At 39.2% G+C, this 19,737-nt stretch overlaps 1 protein-coding gene across 1 annotated transcript in view; it reads left to right on the plus strand.

Moving 5' to 3' along the window:
- The window catches only part of GLUD1 (glutamate dehydrogenase 1), a 30,602-nt gene that overhangs the window by 1,304 nt on the left and 9,561 nt on the right, over positions 1 to 19,737 (plus strand). Inside the window, exons 2-7 of the mRNA XM_048947129.1 lie at positions 10,373 to 10,453; positions 11,266 to 11,321; positions 12,194 to 12,257; positions 13,451 to 13,545; positions 18,026 to 18,205; positions 19,595 to 19,732. Coding sequence (XP_048803086.1) covers positions 10,373 to 10,453; positions 11,266 to 11,321; positions 12,194 to 12,257; positions 13,451 to 13,545; positions 18,026 to 18,205; positions 19,595 to 19,732 — 614 coding nt within the window. The remainder of the gene's footprint in view (positions 1 to 10,372; positions 10,454 to 11,265; positions 11,322 to 12,193; positions 12,258 to 13,450; positions 13,546 to 18,025; positions 18,206 to 19,594; positions 19,733 to 19,737) is intronic.

A 19,737-nucleotide genomic window follows, 5' to 3' on the forward strand; every position in this document is an offset into this window, starting at 1 on the left:
GGAGCATGTGTGGAAAGTTACAGCTGCGCCCTGCAGGCTGTGGTCCATGGCTGCTTCCTCAGTCCAGTAGGCTCCTGGATTTACTGCTTGATGCTGTGGACGACTGTGCTTCTTGCAGTCTCAGATAAGATCCAAAAGATGCAAGAAGTAAATGATGTGGCTCTTAAGACACGATTCTCGTGCACTGAAAATTTCAAGGCTGTTAAAAATCACAGCTAAGGAAAATAGCTAGCCCTCAGGGTTTGTCTTTATTCTTCCTGTGCCATTCTACACCATGGGTTAAGGAAGGACTTGCCAATGATGTTTTGTTTGTCCTCTATTCAATGCAGTGTGATTGCAAATGGATTTTACCTTCCAGTGCTGTGTAGGGATTTGTTTATTATCAGATGACAGACCTGGATTTATAGTTTATTTAAACAGGACATGAGATACATTACGTGTAGATAGGCTGCTTGAAACCTGCTATTAAAGAGGTGTGCAAACCAGAAACATTCCTGAAACTGCCAGGAAAAGGGGTGACAGTTATTTCTGCATCTGTCTGGAGTGCACCAACCATGTGAGCTTTTGTCTAAAAGTGATTTTTAAACTAGAATCTTGGTAGACTTCACAGGAGGGGAAAAAAATGCACAAAGCCCAGTGCACTGTAACTCAAACTCCCTAGTACGAAATGGAAGAGCTTGCTGCACTGAGTGTCCCACGCACTGAGTCCAGAGTACAGCCTAAGTGATTTGAAGCAGCAAGGGACATAAGGTCACCTTTTAAAAGAAGGGGGTGAGTTGGCAGCTGGAAGGCTTTCAGAGCATTAGGAGTTGCACAGTTCCTAACATCACAGATGCAGGCTTGTGAAGTTTGGCTTTGCACTTAGTGTGAAGTAGCTTGATCAATTGTTCCCCATACCAAATGTTATGTTTTTAAGGACATATAATTTGTACTGAGCCTTTAGTTAACTGCTAGGTAATCAGTAGCAAATCAGTACGCTTTGTCATGTCTGTCACTCTTTGAAGAAGCACTATACTTCTCATCTTCCTTGCATTCCTGGAGCTTTAGATACTGTACAGTTGTACAGTTGCAGTTGGATTTAGGTTTGCATCTTCAGGGACATCTACAGAAAAAGTACATGGTATGCATATTAATAAGCTTTGAAGAATATTAAATACCATTGTTTGCAGTTTAGGGGATGGAAGAAGTAAGTATGGGTGCAGGAAATGAATGATTTTAGTATTTTCAAGGTTGTTGTCTAGTTTTACTCCTTATTTCTGGACACACATCCATACTAAAATTCTTCATGAAGGATTGTATGGCTTCTGCGTACTTTCTTGTTTATGTTCGTTCACAGATTTAACCAGGAACTAACCAAGAAAAACTGTAAATCAAATACTTTTTTAAAATTATTTTTTAAACACTGTAGACCTGGAGAGAGCTCATTACTGGGGAAACAGAAACTGAATTATTTGTAATAATTCTACATTTTAAGCAGCGCCTTACCATTTCTACTGAACACCTGTGTTTATAGCTTAGCACTGTAGCAATTAGAGTCTTTTTTCTTCAGTTACTGATGTCATCTTCAACTTTTTTTGTCTGCACTTCTTTCACCCCTTGGTGAAACCTCGATCCCTGGTAGTCCAGCCCTGATCTGGAAAGTGCCAACCTCCTTAAAGCAAAGTTGACCTTTATAAAGCAGATTTAAAACTCAGTGCACGCAGGTGATACCTGCCAGTAGAAACTACTGGTCATCTATACCTCCTTTTGTAGTCATTTCTGTTGTCTGCAATTAGGCAGAACTCAGCAGAGCAAATGTCATAAGAGGCTTGCCTTGAAAGTCAGGGTCCCAAGCAGGCAATTGGCCTGGTGCAGAGATGGAACGGCAGAGCACATGGGTTGGGCTGGATGATGGCAAATTCAAAATCAGCCCTAAGTTTTTCTGTAGACTAACTTCTGTACCTCAGTGGAAACTTGGCTGTCATGTTCCTGAACAAGCATGACACTCTTAAAGGCCTACTTCTAACATCCTAATACACATTTAATATTATAGGAAAATATTTAATAGCTTACTTATCTCACTCTCCCACCAAGTGGGTCTAGAAACACAAGCCAACTTGATTGCGTCAGACACTGTCACTGCACAGAACTGCATGTAACCCTTTTCTGGGTCAAGAGAAGCAATTTTAGGAAATCTGTGTTTGTAACTTCAGTATTTGTTTTTCACATCACAGAGAGAGAGAAAATAGAAATAACTTTCTGCATCTTGCAACACTTAATTTGTAGATAAAAGAATTCTTGACTCTGAGAACTACAAACCTTTGCAACTCGGGAAGGTAGCAGTTCTTTTTCTTTTGACACGCTTCTCTCCTGTGCTTTGGACTCTTTCCAAAACGGTCACAAATTTAAGCGATTGATCTCACAATACTCAAATCTAGGGTTTAAACACTCCATTTTCTGCAAGTGAGCTGTTAGCTGGACTAGAAACTGATTGAGTCCCTCCACATGCCATTGAGAACATATTACAGAACACAGAATTGTAAGGGTTGGAAGGGACCACTGGAGATCAGAGTCCAACTCCCTTGCTAAAGTGGGTTCCCTACAGTGGGTTATGCAGGAAAGTCCAGGCAGGTCTTGAGTATCTCCAAAGAAGGAGACTCCACAGGCTGTCTTGGCAGAAGCTTTTCCTCATGTTCACGTGGAGCTTCCTTTCTTCCACTTTGTACCCACCGCCTCTTGACCTGTTGCTGGGCCCACCAGAACAAGCCTGGCTCCATCCACTTGCCCCCAGTCCTTCAGATATTCATGGACATGAGCAGTTTTCTTGCATGGAGGAACTCGAGTAGCTTTTGATCAAAACAAGACGGGACTAATGCTCATGGTAGCTGGATCCATGGAGTGGGTCACATTATTCTTTCCCTTGCTTATGTAGTAGTTTGCATGCTAGTGGCCGGAATTAACAGGAAACCACAGCTGCTCTTATTCATTGCACTGACAGCTGGCTGAAGAACTAAAACAAACCAAATAGAGTACAGGAAACGAAATGGCTGAATACAAATGACTCCATTGAAAAGTATCCACTCAGTTACTATTTAAAATAATGAATCTTTGTAAATACTTTTATCAGGTCCTGTGGAAGGTATGCAACTGGTTAAGCTACTTTTTCATGTGTCTGCTGACAACTGTCTTCCTTCATAGGTTAGCATGAAGGACTATTTCACAGATTAGTGAAAATAACCGTTGTGCAAATACAGGTAAGCTTATTGAGTTCCTACCTGCTCAGTAGTATGGAACTGATTCCATGTTTGCTAGGCAGCACTTACTGTGGGGATACAGCTATAAAATGGTTTTAAAACTTTTTAAAGCCTTTTCATGTTAGCTGACTGCACAGTGGACTTGGTATCAATGAAAGCAAATAAATCTGAGTTGGGAAACAGCCTACCTTTTGTTTGTGCTCACCCAACTTGCCCCGAGTCTTATCTGCTTCAGAGAATTTTTTAAATCTTCAGTTCCAGGGTAGATTCTGACTTCCACTTATATAGGGGTTTCAAAAACTTTTGTCATATGTTACATTAAAATTCTGTTTATGATCTGTTTTAGAATATAGATCTATTTCACTTGCTCAGTTGACTTGGAGTCGGATGATCTGATGATTTTTTGTATGGTGCTGCTTTGGCTGGTTCATGGAAGGAGATTTTTTCAGTATTTCAGAACTATCTTATTTTCTGTTTTTGGCAGCTTTTGTTCTATCTATCAGCATTTTTCCTTCTTACTTGTCCCAAGTTCATGTTAATGAGCTTCATACTGCATAAGGTGACATCTGTTTGTCTTACCTTTGCTGCAGTTTTTTCATTGCAGCAATCTATGGCTAAAGCTAATCTCAGCATCCAATCACCAAACAGCTGCAGTTGTGCACATAATCTTGTTTGAACTATATGCATAGATGCTGGTAGCCTTGTTTGCAACAGACCAGTACCAGTGGTGGCTTGGCTGCCATGACAAGGTTTATTCCCTTAAGTGGGAAAAATAAGGTATAGTAATGTAAGGCACCTTTACTTCAGTTTTACTTCAACTGTGTTGATCTGGGGTTGCTTCGCTATTTTGCTTGAAAGTTCTGAGGCCGGATCTTCGTCCCAGCTGGTCATAGAGGATAAGATATGGAAATGTTTTAGGGTCATATAAAAGTTAGAAGAATAAACAGACCATCAGCAACCTGAAATAGACCATGGAAACTGGTCTAATTTTGAAGTAATCTCAAAGTTAAACAAAAAAAGGGTAATTAGCCTAACCCTGGTAACACTTGCAGTGTTAGAGCTAAAGCTTATACAAGTGCCTTATTTTCATGGGTTTCTGTTTTCTTATTGTAGGATAACAAACTTTTAAATTAGACTAGTAATGGATACATAGATAAATTGAAGAATAAAATAAAAAAAACCAAAAAATAGCAGGATAAGGAATGTGCAGCCTATGCTTTTGCTGTCCTTTTCTAAACTAGTTGCATTTTTCAGTGGACCATTAGCATTGTTTTTTTTGCCACTGATACTCCAGTAACAGGCTATGCCTCCTTCTGGTTTTTAATCTTTCTAGTCTCTGCTTTCTCACGCAGTCATCTCCCACAGTTTGTGTAGTAGCCAGCTTTGTCCTTGATTTAAATAGTTGTTTTCCCTTGCTACTGTTGGCTCCTTGTCTATTTATAGAGAAAGCTCTCAGCTCTGGGCTTGCTAGATAAACACGTGGGGGAGTGAGAAAGGGAAACCTCTCCCCTGAGTTTCCCTCATGTTCTCTGTGTCATCTAGGCAGGTATTCTGTGCATCTGATTTGCATGAATTGCGTCAGCTCCGCCTCGTTAGGATCTAAATTCTTAGGCACAGCATGGACTTTACCTGCTTCATGCCAGCAATGGCTTACTGTTTTGCAGCTCCGATGGCATCTGAACTGCCATGGTCAGCCTGTTATTTCCGCCCTCTGCACACACCCATGCTGATGGTATTACTGTCTGCATGGAAGCAGTGTCACTGCCTCTCCCATGTCAGTTCTTACCTACCACTATATTGTCCTTAGTGCAGCTGGATGGACAACCTCATCCTTTAGGTAGTGCTGAGGTAGCTCTGTAGGTAAGATCCAACCTTCTAGCAGTATTCTACGTGTATTCTTTCAGGTAGGATGTGCCTGCCCAGTGTTAGACAACATTTGCTGTATCCACCTTTAAAAATGCAAAATCGTACTAGTACTCCCAGAGGCTTGTTGTAATACAACATTCTTGGCTTTTCTCTGCACAGAATGAAATAAACTTACATACACGTATGTTTATACGCATTTCAAGTGATAGAACAGCTTGTTAATAGTACACAGGGAGCTGTATACTGACGAGTTCTGCCTGGTTGAGTACCTTAATGCTCACTGGAGAAATGCTTCTGAGCAGATCAGAATGGTGGGAAGCATCTCCCCTGTCCCAAGTTGTAGCTGGTTAATGCTGTATGTGAAAAACCAAATATTCCTTCCTTGGCAGTTAGTGAATTGAATTTAGGGATGAGTAATTCTTGCAACTGATTGTTGAACAGTATTCTTATTTTCCAGCACTGAATTACTCATCCTGCTTTGTTAGAGACTCATCCGGAATTTCTTAGTCTACCATAATTACTAATTTGTCACTGTACTGTTTACCACACTTTTCATATGGTTAAATAAGGTTGAGTAATTTCTTTATAGGGAAGGCTAAAAGGATTGCTGATATTTGGACTTAGAAAAATGTACTTCTTTTGAAAGAGCTTAAGGATTGCCTGGAAGATCTGTTTCTACTGTGTAGAAATGTGTATATCCTTATAGCTAACGTGCAGAGTTTGAAATAAGTACATTCCATAGTCTCATTTATTTACTTCCCAAACTTCTTCTAAATGAAAATGATATACATGATCTAGAGATGTAGAACTAAGGCATTGCAATAAATACTGGAGTTGCTTTACGGATTCCTTGGAATAGTTTTAACAGCATGGGCATTCTTACTGAATCTCTAGATATGGTGTCAGCCTCTGGGTGGGGTCAGACGAGCTGTTAACTCACACAGCCACTGCAGAAACCAGTGTTGCTGACTGGGAGAAGAATACAGCCAGAGCGAGTCCTAAAAAAGTTTCAGATGAGATCGTAAGGCTTGTTCAGCTGCATGCTGTATAGATAGCACAGGATGGCTCTGTCCTGAAATGCCTGCTGTGATGAGCAAGCATTTTGCAGACAGAGGCGAGCAGAGCAAACGCACCATCTGAACAGGAGTACTGACCTGTAAAATACCCACTTAAATTTCAAAGCTCAAATGATAATCACAACCAGAAGAGAACACTGAAGTGAGCGCAGGACAAAAGCCTCAGTTAGGCAAGAATAATTTAGACTGAGATACGAATCTGTTCTGTGTTGTGAAGCTGAGAGACTTGCTAAGATTAGCTCAGTGCAGGAGGAGCAGCTCTCTGAGTGTTTTGCTTGGTTGCTATGGCATTGCTTTAGTTTTGAGACTTGGCTTGGAGTGCTTCATGCTCATTAGTGGTAAGAGAGTATGTTGGCACTATCATTTGTCATTGCTGATCAGGAAACAATGTCAGCAACTTAAGTGTGCGGCACATTTAAACAGATCCTTAGGCATGATAGAAGAGCAGTAATCATCCTCCAATAGTTGATGATTCTGTACATTAATAAGGCAGCATAACACATGCTGAGCGTGACGAACAGGCTGGAATCTATACAACATAAAATCTAGGAGGGTGTGGAGCCTCTTCTAAAACAAAAAGATCTTTGTTGCATGTCTGTTGGTACAGACCTGTTGATTAAAATGGTAACTGACTTCTATAATCACAGCATCCAAAATGCAGTCATGCTGATAACTACTGCTTTGACATTTGTTTCAGAAAGTACTGTACTTTGAGAACTTTGCTACCTCTTTTTGGCAAAGTGAAGGTGAATGCATAACATCTAAGAATCTAACTTTATATCATATGCAAAATTTACTGTGACCAAAGTAAGCTTTGGGCTCAGTGCAAGGGGTAATCGGGGGGAGTGCGTGCGTCTCCACAATAAAGGTCAGAAAATGGAAGCTTTAAAAGCGAAGACAATGCAAAGCCTGACCTTTCTGCTGACCAGTAATGAAACAACACTGAAATGAAAATATTTCCTCATATGGAATGTCTCACACATAGAAAAACAAACTCAGGCTTAGCACGCTGTTTAACTTCTTGGGGTGGGGCAAGGAAGGAGAATTCTTAACTAGAACAAGAATCTGTATGTTTTTGCAATGAAAAGTATTTTCCATGGCAGTGACTCACACTGTAACTGGAGGCTTTCTTCAAATTATGTTGTCTGGCTAGCTTGCTGTGAGTGCCCTGAGTTTCCAGAGACTTACTGCGTGGAACATACTAGGGTCCAAAAACCAGTAAGGCTGTGTAGTGGTTACTTTCACTGCTCATGTATTTAGAATCTTTAAAAGCAAACAAACAAAAAAACCACCACAAAAAAACCACAATTCTTTATCCTTATATATAGTCCATTTTTAGAATCCAACTGTTGAATGCATAGCAACACTGCCAAAAGAGCCATACAAATGAATGGCAATGCTTCCTCCTGCCAAATTAGGAAGCTGTTAAACTAAATTCCACTCACATCTAAATAGAACAGAAATTAAGTCTTTTATCTTTGTGCATTCCCTTGCAGTTGGAATGTACAGCATTCTCAGATGCCTAGTTCTCATCAGTCCTACCAGCTTACCACAGAAAACATCCCTGGTGAGAGGGAGGCCTGCTGCAGAAGAATGACAGCTCCTGAAAATTAATACCCAGCCAAGGCATGAAGCAGAACAGACTGTTGGCACATCCTTGATGCTATCCACCCATGCCACAGAGGGCAGGAACTTCCTGTCAGGGAACCTGAAATCCACACTGTGAGCTATACCTGACATCAAAATAAAACATTTTAGCAGATGAACTAGAATAAAGTGCTTAGTGACGTTGGTTCAAGTCAGATTTCCCTAGTCTCTCATTTACAACAGTAAGCCATGCAACAAGCCATTTCAATTACAACTATTTAAGGCTCAATTCTGCTCAAAATATAAAGTTGTCCAGAAGGGGATGATTTCAGTCTCAATTCTAAAAGCTGCCCCTATTCTGGTGTTCATATACAGGTGACAAGTAGGTGTTTCAGATGAAAGCACATCCATACTTTATTAGCCTCAGGGCTTTTTCTCTAGTACACTTTGTATAAAAGTTTAATGTTTGTTACAATAAAATTTATAGCAACCTGTGACTGTACTGCTACTAAACCGGAGCTTCTGCACGAGTCTTCAAACTGCTCTTTGTTCACCTGTTCATACTGCATCCTCCATATGGAGTGTGAGGGAGCTAATCTCTCCTTTTGTACTTTGGTTCCCTGTTAAAACTGTACAAAACAGCTATCCTGGACTATTTAACTGCCCTACTGATTCTATATATCACTAAAGGACACATTGGGTGCCTGCAGGAGTAGTACTGGCATCATTCTGGCAGAACGGTTTTGTGTACATAACCTGGTGAAGTCTGAGTAACTATGTGGACTGAATCAATACACAGTGTCCTGGTTCTGGTGGGGCTGGAGGGGCGGAGTTCACTTCTGTTCAGCGGGGTTTGGGGCTTCAGTCTTTACTGGCTCCAGCAGTACCCTGGAGGAAGCATTCCCCAGAGCACACCTGCAGGGCCAGGACCACCAAGCAGGACAGTCAGTGACACTGTGGGGTTTGCTCTTGCTCAAGGCTCCACAAAAGCTTAACTGCTCCTCCAAAAGATCAGAGTAAGACCTGCTACAAAAGCAGATATGTTTTATCCTCAGCTGTTGTGGTGGACTTTAATAGATCCCGTATTTCAAAGATCTCTTCCTTTGAGAGAGGTTCCTGAACCTCAGCAGTAACACCTTCACATCTGCCTAAGTCAAAAACTAGTTAATTTGCCTTTGGAGGCCACCCTTCCCCCATATACACACTAAATTTAAATTCTGTTCTGTGGAGGACTGGGCTTTTCTTTTCCCAATTGAACAGGCATAAGAAAGCAGAGGTTGGCCCTCAGTTTTGAACAGCACTCAGTTCCTCTGAAACCGGGATGATTTCCAGATCATTCAGGCCTGGCTTTCACAGTGGCACAGTGCTTTAGTCTGGATAATGTATGCTGGCCTTTTTCACTCTTAAGGACCTGAACATGGTCTTCCCTTTACATAATAAGGAATTAGTGATGCCTTGTCCTAGCATCTAAAGGACACTCTGTGCCCGTACAATCCACTGTGAAACTTGGCACAACCTACGGCCAAGGATTTGGGAAGCTGAGGGAGGAGAGAATAAATCCTCCAGAGTTCTGTTGTCTAGTTAGTGATGCAGGAGAAACTTGGAGAGAAGCTCATACATCGCTAGAGGTGTTGTTTTGTTGTTGTTTTTTTTTGCTGTCCCATGACACTGGGCACTGTGCTGGTCCTAAATTTCATCTTTAGGCTTCTGCGTGTATACACCCTATCATTTTGGCTAGAGAATATTTTCCACTATGCAACTACCACAATTTTAACATCAAATTCAATCTACTGGGGAGCTACAACCCATTTTTAGAAGATGAGCAAGAGTCAGGCAGTTGACGGGTCTCCCTGCCATTGTGTAATCATTTCCTTCTAAGCTCTGGACAACTTTGAAGGCTGTGATCTCTTATTTTTTTTGCACCCTCACTGCTGTCAACCCACAGCAATTTGTTTGAACTTGCACTGAGACCATTTGTCAGCGCATGCTGCTGGATGACTAAGAGCAGGAAATACAAGTGAGGGCAGCCTTTCACAAACGGTGGGGTGGGTGGCCTAGTCACACACGAGCTGGCTGGGATAGTTATTCCATCAAGATGTTTTGAACAGATTTGAATTAGAGGAGTGGCATGCAGCTCTCTGTTACTTGGCAGCACCTAGTAGTCAGAGCTGATGCTACGTATGGTTTTGTTGGACTACAGCCAACACATGGCAACTTAGCAGGAGCTTGCATTACTCTAGCAGGATCTTGATTTTAACATGTACTAGTAAGTTACATTCAGCTACACAGTTGATCTTGTATAAACAATAAAGTGCAAAGCTAAAGATCTTACAGAATGCTGGTGAGCCTTATCAGCCTCTCAAGAACTTTACTCTAGGTCATCGATCAGCATGCTTTGTCTTCCTCTGGAGCTTGATTGCTTCTGTTAAACTACTTAAAGAATTGCTGAAGTCTTGAATTCTAGCTAAAAAATGGACAAATAAGTAGGAGAATGGAGGATCGAAGACTGAAAGCAGTTAAGTTAATAAATACAGGCCTGGGGTTAACATTCTCAATTTGTGCCTGTGAAGTTGTTCAGTGAATTCTCTTTTTTCCTCCTGTTTTCTGCAGGTATTCGTTACAGCTTGGATGTTAGTGTGGATGAAGTGAAAGCCTTAGCATCTCTAATGACATACAAATGTGCTGTGGTTGGTAAGTGATGATTTTTCAAGCAAAGATAGAATCTTTAATTGCTGTCAGCACAAAGGCATCTGAAGGATTAAGTTTTAGACACTAATCTGATTAAAATGTTTAGCAAGTTAGGAAACAAAAATATAGGGACCGAAACAAATTGCATATATTCCCTCCGCTGTTACTGCTGACACCTAAGCCTGAATAAAGCTGCGTTTTCATTTACTAAGTCCAAATTCTGATACTTTCTTCCCTGTAAAAGTGTTTCTTCAATGTGTATCAGGCTCTTATTAGTAGGCTGCTAATTCTAGGGGAACAGGTAGAGGCTGCTGTAAAGGATTCACACACAGAAGCTGTGGAGATGGAGGAGTGATAAACTTTTTTTTTTTTTTACAGCTTACAATGAATTACAATTCATGTGCGACTGCTAAAGCGTAGGGCAGGTTGGAGAGAATCTGTGCATTATCTCATTGTAAACAATATCTCATTGAGCATAGAGTTGCATTACTTTAGACTCCTAAATTTGAGATAAAACAGTAACATATAAGCTGTAGCACCTTGTGGAAATAAGTTAAGCACGAAACCTTGCAACATGGAAAATTCAAAACCACTAATTTTGGAATTTGAAAGATAAATTTCAAGCTGCCCTTGAAAGATTTCCTGTTTTTAATAGGACCCAGATTAGATCATAGCTTACACATGAGAAGACCTAAACATGGCAAAAACTCAATTCTCATCAGAAAAAAAAACCAAACATATTTGCTCACACATTATTGATGTGCTCTGCCTTTACTGTCAAAAAAATAAAATTATTTTCCTTCGCATTCCTGTAGATGTGCCATTTGGTGGAGCAAAGGCTGGTGTGAAGATCAATCCCAAGAACTACACAGTAAGCTTAATCATAGATGAAAAAGAGTTAACTGCAGTACTGAAGCCTGCCAGCTTCAGTACTTCAGCTCTTACTGGCTCTAAGGGTATTACTGACCACTTGAGACTTCCTGCCACTTCTGCCTCTGTAGAGGCTGAGCTTAGCTTGTGCTTGCAATAGGTACAAAACAGATGTGCATTTCCAAGGTTGAACTTAGTTGTTTCTTTTTTCTTAAAGTCAGAAGAAGAAAACAAGTAATTTGGAACCTGATTAGTAAAAATACCAACTTTTAAAAAAAATAAAGGCTCACATTTAATTGTTTCTAGAAAAGTTAGTGTTTCTCTTCATATTGACAAATAGTGTTATGCTTCATTAAACCTTTTAATGTATTGTTCCAGTGTAAATGGTAACAAACCTGGCTTATAAAAAGCTTATTGCAGGCTTGCCTTCTTTCCCTAATTAAAGTAACTTGCATAGAAAAGATTCCTAAAGTAGATAGCAGATATTCTAAGCTCAAAAGTCTAAGGATTTGTGCAAAGTAATTAAACTGCATTGATTACATAACGTAACTGCCAGGCTGGCTCTTGCTGTCACTAGGTATAAATCTCTCACATAAGATATCAGATTTGTGTGACAGAAATCTCTGCACAGGTGGTTCTTCCTGTGCTGCACTCCTAACTTATCAAGGATCAGAATGTACAGAAAGCAAGTCAAACATTTCCTTGTACTGCCTGAATATCAAGGGTATGTTAGGAAAAGGCATATAAACTGTATAGGCAGCGCATGAATCATCCTTCTAAAAAACAAAAAAGGAAGTGTCTTGGGCATAGGCTTTAGCAAGTAGTTATGAACACTAATGATTTCTTGTAATGTTTATTACATTTTCTCTATAGGACAATGAATTGGAAAAGATCACAAGAAGATTTACCATGGAGCTGGCAAAAAAAGGTTTCATTGGTATGTTGCCAATGTAAATCTAAATCCATGCAAAGATTTAGGAATCTGATTTGTTGTTCATTAGGAGGAGCCACTAAACAATATGCTTAAATTGTATTTGAGATCTGTAAATAATTTTGACATAACAGTTCCAGCAAAATGCTGCCAAGAATTGAGTCATTGCATTTTAATTGTACAAGGAACTGTATTTAACTTTTCTTTGTGAGCTGTATTCTGCTCTGAAAAGCCACAAGAGCTGAGCTCACAGGATCCAAAATGACTCACATTTCTCTTAGAAACATCATAAAAGTTGTGACCAAACCTGTTGCAATGTTAATTTCTAGTATCAAGTTGTTTCACTGTAACTGTCATCTCAGTTGAGGCTTCTGGCATACATCTGAGGAAACAGAGGAAGGAAGTGGAATGTCCACACCAGAGAAAGTTGGTGACTTCACCCATGACAACCACAGGCTGCAGGGGAAACACAGGCAAGAAGTATAGGTGCCTGCTGTAACCTGTGGTTGTTGCTATATAGTTTTCACAAGCCTCTTCCAAATACGTGCGAAACAACTTTGTAGAGACTCAGTTGGATTTAAGATCTTGCTGAGTGAGACATCTTAAATAGGTTGTGTAAATGCTAAATTTAGTTGCCTAGAAAAAACAGAACTTGCTTCTATTGCAGCAGATGCGTGAAAGTACTCTCAAAAGCCTAAGAAAGATGTAATGTCTCTTGAAAAACAAAAATCAAATGTGTGTACTACGGTGCAATGGCTAGGAGTGGCCTATCTTCAATTTTTTAAATAAAACTTTTCAACTCAATCAGATGCAAAAAGAAAATTCTAATGCAAAAATAACAGCATGGTACACAGAAATCATACCTAAATGTTGCCCTTCTTGTTACAATGATGATCATAAAAGAAGTAAAACTACACTTTTGATGGGTTATTTTACTCTGAGTTGTGACAAGACTGATCTTTATTTTACTGAGCATCTTGTGTGAAGGGTTGATGGTTTTGATAGTATTGTACAAATGCATGATACAACGCTTAAAACTGAACTGAATCCAGAAGAATCAGTTCCTTGAATAATGAACAGAGGATTAAGCAGGAATACAGCTCCCCTCTGCCAATCCCTGTTCAATTCCCAGGGGAATAATGTTTGAAGGTAGCAATTAAGGTGTGATCCTGAAAAGCTGTTTTCACTGTTGCCAACAGGTCCTGGAGTTGATGTGCCTGCTCCTGATATGAGCACAGGAGAGAGGGAGATGTCTTGGATTGCTGACACTTACGCCAGTACAATAGGACACTATGTAAGTTTTGAGCAGAGGCTTTGAAGTATCAAAACTTTCTTAGTCTTTGCAGAAATATTTTCATCTAGAAATTTATTACCATTATGCTTAACCATATAATTGTATTTGATTATGTGGATCTAAATGTATTTTCAAAAACTGTTACAACTTAATTGATACAAGGTTTTTAGGGTACAGTTGAAGAAAAACTTTAAAGGCTAACACTTCATATGTTTGGCTTCAATTAAGCTTCTTTGTAACTGTGACTGTTCAGAAAAAATAATGTGCTGTTTTTAAAGGTATCATTCTGATTTTTTTTTTTCCATTTCTACTGTTTGCTCCTACTTTTTCATCAGAGCTATAATTACAAACTTAAATTTGCTAATTAATGGTTTAATAATAGTGGATATAGTCGTAGAAGTACTGAAATATTTCAGTTTCAGACTACTGAACTTACAAGTGTATTAAATAAAAGTTTTGATTTTGAGCACTCCAGACCATATAAATGAGTTCTCATTAATTAGTACAACACTAAAATGAAAACCCACATTATTTGACCTTCATCTTTATGTCGCCTTATTTGTGCCTGTTTTGACTCTATCAAAAGTTTTACTGTTGACTAGGCAACCTTTAATATTGTATATTTTTGACAAATACAGCAAAAAAAATCTGGATAAGTTATTTAAAACTGCTGTTATACTATCCAATCTTTCTTGCTTGTCTTTCAGACATTTTCTGCTATCTCAGCAAGTCAGACTTTCCTAAGGAGTCTTGCCATAGCTTCATACTAGGTTGTAAATATGCTGAGCAACTGTATGTTTGCCTAACCAAGTGACTTTTGAATTGTAAAGATGCTTTCTTTTCACTTTTTGCAGTTATTTCAAGCAGTTTTTCAGTACAGCAGGGTATATGCTCCCATTAGCAAGGCATTAGAGCTACCTGACACACATTCTCTCTGGTATATCTGTACAAGACAAGCCTGCCTACTTCCTGAGAGAGTAGGCCCCTGTCAGAATGCTAGCCCTGTTGTGTTGTGTCCTTTAACAGCAGGAGGAGGGGATGGCATGCTTTATTCTAGATCTGAAATACAAGTTACCTTACGGGAGAAAAAAACACAACACCTTGAGGAAGAGGACATAGCTTGCTTGTTAGTCAAGTTAAATAGCACGTGTACAGAGCTTTGAGGTCTAAAACATTACTTGCTTTTTGCTACTCACATGTAAATGTTTTAAATAAAATTTTAGAACTGATGAAAAGCTGAAAGATACCAGAAAGACTTAAAAGGTGCAAAGTGTCAGCTTGCTCCCAGTTACAATTTAACATTCCAACATTTAAGGAAACTGTCTAGGCATTCTGTTTTAACATTTAACTCATTGCACTGAAATGCATATTCCACTGTAATGCAACAGCACTGCTCTACTAAAGCTGACATGGAAGGCTTTCAGCACACAGCCAGTTTTGTTAATAGTCAGTTCATACACTATTTTGTACAGAAGTGTTTTAAATGATGTGGAATATTACACATTGAGCAAGGAGAAGAATCTTATTCTTTCCACTCATTCACATCAGCTTGTTACATCGTCCTACACATACATGTATCACTGAAAAAAGCCACTACTGAGGTTAAAATTACAGTTTGAATTACACTACAACAGCTCTTTATTTCTAGGCTCTCCTTGAATGGCAGTGTCTTATTCTTGACCAAAGAGAATTGAGAGGGTTTAGATGCATTTTTCTGAGAAGTGAATTAAATAAAAAGGAAACATTAAATCAAATGCACTTCATTTTCTGAAATTGACTCTACATGGAAGAGAAAAGAGTAGCAATAGTGAGACTTGCAAGCTATTGTGGAGAATGGCCAGGTGTAGAGAAAGAAGGCAACACCTCTGGCACAGCTGCAAGAAGTGATCCATGAGAAGTAGTTTATAGAGTTATTTGAAAGATATTCCTATCTGAGACAGCAAGAACTAAAATTGTGACTGAATTGTGATGAAATAGATTGAAGTGACCAAAGGGGAAGGAAGGAAACAGGCTAAGAGACAAAAATGACTACTGAGCAAAACTGAAGCTAACTATAACTCAGAAAAAAAAAAAAAAAGGTGGAAGCTATGAAAAGGACTGTATTCATTTGAGTAGAAAGAGAATTCTGGAGAATGGGAGCTATCTGAGATATGTACAGACTTGATTAGTTAGTGGATGCACAGGATGTGTGCATGGAGCTTGAAGTGAAAAGGTAAAATGAAATAAAAGAATTAGATAGGGGAGAGCCTGTTTGAAACCTAACTATGAAGTCAGAAAGTTGGAGAAGCAAGGAGAACACTATTGCACCAGAGAAAAGGGTTAAGATACAAGTTCAGAGTGTCTGAACTTCTGCATTAGTCTCTGAACTTAGCTGGTGAAGTCTTTAATTCCAGCCAAAAAAGAAAATATTGTACAGTCTCGTTATAAGAATCATGAAATTGCTTGAGTTGGAAGGAACCTCAAATATCATCTAATTCTGACACTGTATTGCAGGCAAGGCTGCAACCACTGAATCAGGCACTAGATCAGGTCACCCATCCAACCTGGCCTTGAACACCTCCAGGGATGGGGCACCCACAGCCCCTCTAGGCAACCTGTACCAGCACCCACCACCCCCTAAGTGAAGAATTTCCCTCTGACATGCTATCTAAATCAACCCTCTTTTAGTTTAAAACCATTCCCCTTTGCCCTATCACTATCTACCCATGTAAAAAAGGGAGCTTATAAATAGGAAAGAAAATTTCATTATCAGAAGGCTTTCTCTTCTCCAGGCTGAGATGTGCTAATTTTCCACCCTCCCCAAATTGACAGTGGTTTGTATGTGGCTTAAGATGACTGGAACCTACCCTCAGCTCATGCTGTGTCTTCTTGCCAAACCATGCAAGTCTTTAACTACCACGTTAACTGTTCCAGAAAATCCATCCCAAGTTTCCAGATCATTGAACTGAATATGACTAAAGTTCTTCATTAAAATCATCCTTTCCACTCTTCTGTACTTCCTGTCCCCAATGTCTGATATGACATGTGAAGGGACTTTAATAAGTACACTTTCCTGTATGCTGGAAGTCTGTATAAAAATCTACCTTCTCCTTTGTGAATACATGAAGACAAAAAAAAGTGTATTTTCAGCCTAAAGAACAGAATGAAAATCTGGTAATCTGGAAAATCTACTTCAGAACACTGTGCTGATTCGTTCCCTTGCAAACCACCACCACAAATCTCATTTATGGTGGATATGCCACCAGAGGGAGCAGACAGCTTAATGAGAGAAATGCAGCTACATCTAAGGAAATTGAATTAGTAAATTTATGTCAAGTCCACCATTGCTATTATTACTTTCAAAATGGGGCTGTTAAATACTATGGTTAACTCACTGTCATTTTCACACAATAAACAGTTCTAGCTTCCATTATGGCTCTAGTCGTTTCCTGCCATTTTGCCACCACTTTTATCTGCTCCTTCCCTTCCTCTCACCAAGCATCTTTCACTCAGGCCACCGGCATGCAAATGTATTTGGCACAAGTATTAGGAGGGAGCCTCCCAGTGTCTGTGCTGCTGGCAAAAGAGAAACCCATCCGGCTGCTGGCAGACTCATTACTGTGGATTCCCTTTCATCCCTGCTCTTTCACTCACAGTAGGTGCCAAGGCACTGTCCGACCATGCCTTGAGGGTGTGGGAGCATGGGAACCAGTAGTGACAGAAGAGCAAAGCCCAGCAGCGTGTAGATTAGAAGTTTTTTCAAACTACTAATTTCAACTGAAAATTTCATTCTGGTTTTAAATAGTCTACTGATTCCTTGGCTGGCTGTCTAGCACGAATGAAGAGAGTCTTGGTTGTATAGAGTGCTTTTCTGAATGAAAGAATGAAAATATCTTACTTTCATGTATGATCTTCATACTGTAGATTTTCCCCAGAGATCAAATTATACATGTATTCTTTCAACAGGAAGGTATTGGACATGTAGTTCATAAACTGAATTTGTTATAAAGGAACACTAAACACTGCTTATAAATGATTAACTAGCTTTAGTTGGGACTAGTACAAGAATATGTCTGAGCCCTTTAAAAAGCTGAAATGTCAAGAGTAATGACGAAAAGCTTGGCTATAATAGGAGTGAATATTGAAAAACATCCCTCAAAGCCTTTTGACTTATTAAAGATCTGCTCTGTGCTAACAGTGCAATAAGATGTCACTGTAATCAGCTGCAATTTTACATTAACACATGCACTTTAATGCAACAGAAAATTTGCAGAACACATCCTATTACGCAACTTCCCTGACATCTGCAAGAGTACTTCTGAGAAGCTGTTCAATAAAACTAAGGAAAGAGAACCAACTTACAAATCAGATGTATATACACTAAATTATGTTCCAATTCTCTCAATAGCCATTTCCCCTTATCCCTGAGGTGTACAAAGTTTCCCATTCTGACTATTATTTGACTACTTCAATAACTCACAACTCCTTCACTGTTTTACAGGATATTAATGCACACGCATGTGTAACTGGTAAACCCATCAGCCAGGGTGGGATCCACGGACGGATATCTGCAACTGGCCGTGGTCTCTTCCATGGAATTGAAAATTTCATCAATGAAGCATCGTATATGAGTATATTAGGAATGACTCCAGGATTTGGAGATAAAACATTTGCTGTCCAGGTAATTTTTTTCTTTCAATGGGAGGGAAAAACGTGATGAAGAAAGTTTCAGAGCTACACTTAAGGCTGTAGCAATTAACCCTGTTAGCGTTTTACGACTTCTGAGTTAACCTTTACTCTCAAAGTTTAGAATTGCTTCTCAAGCAACACAGGTGCCCTTTAATTTGGACTGTTTTATAAGAACAGACCTTATAATGGCACTGTGTGGGCATAGAGCCAAAACTCCACTCTTTATGAGCATTGGCTGCAAACAGCAAAGTGAAACACTATTACAGGAGTTTCAAGAACTACTGCATACTTTTAAATTAGCTGTGACACTTCTGCTACCTACACTGCATTTATTGCATTTATTAAAAAAATGAGGGAGAGGAAGAAATTCTCATTATACTATGGAATGAACAGTTGGAAAAGTAAAAAGCCAACACATTATCCTAAATCTTTAGGGTTGAATATTCATCTTCAGCATTCATAAAGTTTCTGGAGGTTCTAATTTTTGGATTTTGAAAGGCTTTGGTATTCAGTAATTTCTTAAAATTTTAAGAAATATTGTGTTCTATTCACCAGCTTGGAATGGAGAGCTATACATAGGATTTGATGGATAGCTTTGTTTTGAGTTGTCTTTAGTACCAGTGTATCAGTGCTTAGAAGCGCTGTAATTGTAGCCTTTAAGTTGTCTTCTAGTTAATCAGTGGGCTCACACAAACATCTCTGCCCTGCACTGAGACAGCATCACACTATCCCTGCACTTCTAGAATATTGAATAATGACTTAAAGTTAGTTTCGTGGAAGGCTGTAGTTTTTTTTCTTGCAAATAAAATGCAGGATTACCTACATTTAAACAATCTGTTTTGTACAGGACAGCTCCAAAAGCATTAAAGAAATAACATAACCTTTCGTATTAAAACACAGCTAGCAGGAAGCTATGTTTATTGTTTTTCATTCCAGGAGAGTTTTATACTTGTAAGCTTTAGACAAATTGAATATTTCTTGGCCTGCAGAGGTTTGTTGGAACTTGGAATGGTTATATAAAAATCCATGAATTCCTCTTAATACCACACCATTTATAGGATACATAGTTGTAATTTCCTAGTGTTGATAAAATATCATTTTGAACCTTTCATAGAACCATGACAGTAACATTAACAATTCCCTCTATTTTATCCAGTGGAAACAACTTAGCACAGTTTTGCACTGCCAGCTAAAATACATAATTTCTACAGTAGTATTCAGACCAGAAACATTTCTTCCATCGTTCCTATGCACATTATCAAATGCCAAGACGTACCAATAGATAAGGAACTATTTACAGCTTTTCAAATCTATATAAACCCTACTAATAATCATTTTAGCTGAAGGGTTGACTGTTTTTCCTTTCTCTTTTCACTTTCAGGGATTTGGTAATGTGGGCTTGCATTCTATGAGATACTTGCACCGTTTTGGAGCAAAATGTGTTGCTGTTGGAGAATTTAATGGTTCTATATGGAATCCTGATGGGATTGACCCAAAGGAACTAGAAGATTACAAATTGGTATG

This window comes from Lagopus muta, chromosome 5 (genome assembly GCF_023343835.1).
Source record: "Lagopus muta isolate bLagMut1 chromosome 5, bLagMut1 primary, whole genome shotgun sequence".
Classification (NCBI taxonomy): Eukaryota; Metazoa; Chordata; class Aves; order Galliformes; family Phasianidae; genus Lagopus; species Lagopus muta.